This window comes from Octopus bimaculoides, chromosome 21, assembly GCF_001194135.2.
Source record: "Octopus bimaculoides isolate UCB-OBI-ISO-001 chromosome 21, ASM119413v2, whole genome shotgun sequence".
Classification (NCBI taxonomy): Eukaryota; Metazoa; Mollusca; class Cephalopoda; order Octopoda; family Octopodidae; genus Octopus; species Octopus bimaculoides.
In genome coordinates, this window is record NC_069001.1 from 20,573,053 (window position 1) to 20,576,829 (window position 3,777).

The 3,777-nt window shown below is 35.2% G+C and overlaps 1 protein-coding gene across 2 annotated transcripts in view; it reads right to left on the reverse strand.

Annotated features, from left to right (window-relative positions):
• The window catches only part of LOC106879984 (dehydrogenase/reductase SDR family member 6), an 89,963-nt gene that overhangs the window by 20,671 nt on the left and 65,515 nt on the right, over nt 1-3,777 (reverse strand). For both annotated transcript variants that reach the window (XM_014929757.2, XM_014929756.2), the window contains exon 6: nt 2,487-2,550. In XM_014929757.2, coding sequence (XP_014785243.1) covers nt 2,487-2,550 — 64 coding nt within the window. The remainder of the gene's footprint in view (nt 1-2,486; nt 2,551-3,777) is intronic.

Consider the following 3,777-nt stretch of genomic DNA (forward strand, 5'->3'; position numbering starts at 1 on the left):
AGAGAGATAGTGGGAGAGAGAGAGAGATTTTGAAGTGATGTAAAGATATTGTATGTTTAGAATAATAAGGCAGTCAGAATGTTGGATGATTATACATCTTATTTACATTTTTTAGTGCTTTCTTCCGTTATCGGATTTATCAAAAAATGGTTCAAATTTAGATTTCTTGACCTTTTTATAAAGAATTTTCTACGGTTTGCCAAGCAAGGGAGAAAAAGGAAGAAAAATGTTTTTGAGAAGGAGGGAGAGGTAAAGCGGCGTGGATTTTCTATGGTCACACTTGTTTGTTTCGTACTTAGTGACCTTTTAAGGTGGGGGAAGAATAAGGGGGAAGAATAAAAGAGAAAGGAAAAAGAATTTTTGTAGTTGAATTGGTCAAGGTTTTAATTGAAAGACCAGATGTTGACTTTCTTCAGGACTTGCAAGTTCTATGATCCCACGCTGATACCAAATCTTGTCCTTCGCAAGGAAGAACTTTTTCACTGAAGCTTCCACCTCCTGTTGGTAGCTGAAGCGTTTCCAAAATATTGCAAAACTTTTGACTCAACACAATATATATATTCTTTTATTCTTTTCCTTGCTTCAGTCATTTGACTGTGGCCTTGCTGGAGCACCACTTTGAAGTATTTTTTAAGCTTAGTACTTATTCTATTGGTCTCTTTTGCCAAACCACTAAGTTATGGGGACGTAAGTACACTAACACCGGTTATCAAGCGGTGTTGTGGGGACAAGCACAGACACACACACATAGATACATACATATATATACGATGGGCTTCTTTCAATTTTCGTCTACCAAATCCACTCACAAGGCTTTGGTCGGCCCGATATTATTGTAGAAGACACTCTATCTATGTATCTATCTAGCTAGCTAGCTATCTATAGATAGATAGATAGATAGATAGATAGATAGATAGATAGATAGATAGATAGACATATGTGTGTGTATGCATGTCTGCCTGCATGTATGTATGTATGTATGTATGTATCCGTTGGCTAGCTCCAGGTCTTATGGTCTACGTATTTTTGAACTCTAGTCAATTGGTTTCATTTCTATATTATTTCTGCCACCGAAGCCAAATTTGCTAAGTGCAAAATAATATTTATATGAAACGAGGGTTTTATCGAAAGTAATATGGAAGTGAGCATAACTTGTTTTTTAACTAACATAGGTTGTTGAAATTGTAGATATTCGTAGAGTAACTCTTCATGTTCTTTATTGCAAGAAAATAATGAGAGAGTTCCAAACAGAATCAACTTACCACCGTAAAGTTCCTAACGAAAGAAGGGTGAATTCTGTCAAACACCCATAGATGACAACAGGTTATTCACAATGATGTATATCTCTGTACTTTACTCCATTCAATGGTGACTGACAGGAGTAATGTGTACAGACGGATGAAATTGAAAGAAGTTGAAACCAGCATTGAAGGCAAACCAAACAGTGGGAGACTATCAACTACGAGCACTGGCACGAAACCCCAGCAAGTAAACAGATTTATTTGCGCGAATAAACCATTCAAAATCCGTCAGCTTGCTACACAACTGGCCTACAGTGAAAATACATTACAGAAGATGGTGGAAGGTTTCGGATATTGGAAATTGATTGAAAAGTAGAGACGTTGACAATTGACAGTCAATTTGAAAGATAGAAGTCTACTCTAGAAACTTTTACAAACCAATGAAGACACGTTTTTTTCCCGATCTGATGAGAGTAGATGAAATGTGGGCAAAGTTTTATAATCCGAAAATGAAGATTCAGTCTATGGAATGGTGTCACACTTCTCTAACGCTTAAGAATTTCAACAATCAGTAATAAACTATGGTAACTTTTCCTAAATGTGGCTGTTCCGTGAACAACATATACAATGAGAAACTAGAAAAGTTTAAGGAAGCCGTTATGACGAAGAGACCGAACAAGAATCGGAAAATAATCCACATTCGCTTCACACATCTGTGGAAGCAGATCAAGTAATCGTGAAATTCGGTTGGTTAGGTCCTCCGTCCATTACATCCCGGATCGGGCACTCCTCGACTGGCATTTATTTAGTTCAAGTCTTTGGGAACACATATTGATGACACAGATAAGAGAAAGTGGTTGTGAAGAAGTGTGTGTAAAATAGCTCACCTGAATTTTTTCAAACAGGATTCGAGTGTTGTGTCCAAGAATGGCACATTATGTCTCGCTTGTGATGGACACTATGTTGAGTAGTAACTTTGTATAGAAGACAAATTACTGCACAACATATTACTGCACAACATATGCGGTTTGAACGAATTAATAAAAAATGTTACGCTCACTTTTGCATTATTTTCGGTATAAAACTAGCACTCTACATTACATTTACTAAATACTCTATCTTCAAATTTTTTCATTTATCTATTAGAGAGACAAATTAATATATGGAGAATCTAAAAGATAGAAAAAGCAAATGTGTAGTGCTTAACATATCGAATAATGTAGATTGTATGCTTGTTACAATTACCTTTAACACTGGACGCTACTGATGACATATTAATTATACTTCCGCCGGTTTCCTGCTGAATCATCTGAAAATGAAATGAAAATTACAAAGAAATGTTATTTGTCTTCGAGTAGTTTGTAATATTTGAGAGTATTAACGATTCGTTAAATCTCATAGATTTCTATGGTGTAGACATGTATGCTGGCATTGATCTTCATCCAAGAACATCCGAGTCAGGCGATCCCACTGAAGAGGCTACGGCAAAAAAAAAAAACAAAAAAAAAACGAAACTGACCCATCAATCAGGGAATATCTCGACCGCTGCTTTTCGAGTGATTACAGTCCCAGTCAGCATGTATGTATACTATTATGTGCTTTGACTGCATCGTTAGGGTGTTAAGCTGTTATGTCTAGCAATGTAGGTGTCTCTTATATCCTCAGTCATATTTAATGACTGTTATGGTTTTCCGTTTTGGTACACATAGCTTACAGTTACAACAGCCTACATTAATTATATATATATATATATATATTAGGATTTACTTTTCGTACTGAGATAAAAAAAAAACAAGGCTGTGTGCATAATAGAACATTTATAAATAGGTCTTACAGCTGTTTCCAGGATATTTATTATATCCCTTCATCGGAGACAGTGTGAGAGGATGGTTAAGCAATAGTTAATTTAGATAAGATAGGAAATAGAGAGTGAATGCAGGGATATTGTATTTGTAAATCCATTGTTTAGGCAGAATAGTATACATATTAGATACCAATACCTTGTGAGTAAAATCCAATAGTCTTTAAGATTGGTTATTGCATTTGTAAATCCATTATTAAGATTCCAATACCCTATGAGTAAAATCCAACAGTCTTTGAAATTGGTCATTCCAAATACAGAGTATATACACAGTGTTATTAAATAAAGGGTTCTGTTTAAAGTGACCTAAAAGTAGGGAATGTATTAGTATCTTAATAATGGATTTACAAATACAATGACCAATCTTAAAGACTATTGGATTTTACTCACAAGGTATTGGTATCTAATATGTATACTATTCTGCCCAAACAATGGATTTACAAATACAATATCCCTGCATTCACTCTCTATTTCCTATCTTATCTAAATTAACTATTGCTTAACCATCCTCTCACACCGTCTCCGATGAAGGGATATAATAAATATCCTGGAAACAGCTGTAAGACCTATTTATAAACGTTCTATAATGCACACAGCCTTGGTTTTTTAATCTCATTACGAAATGTAAATCCTTATATTCACACGCTGATAAATGACCTACGTTGGACCCCTTAT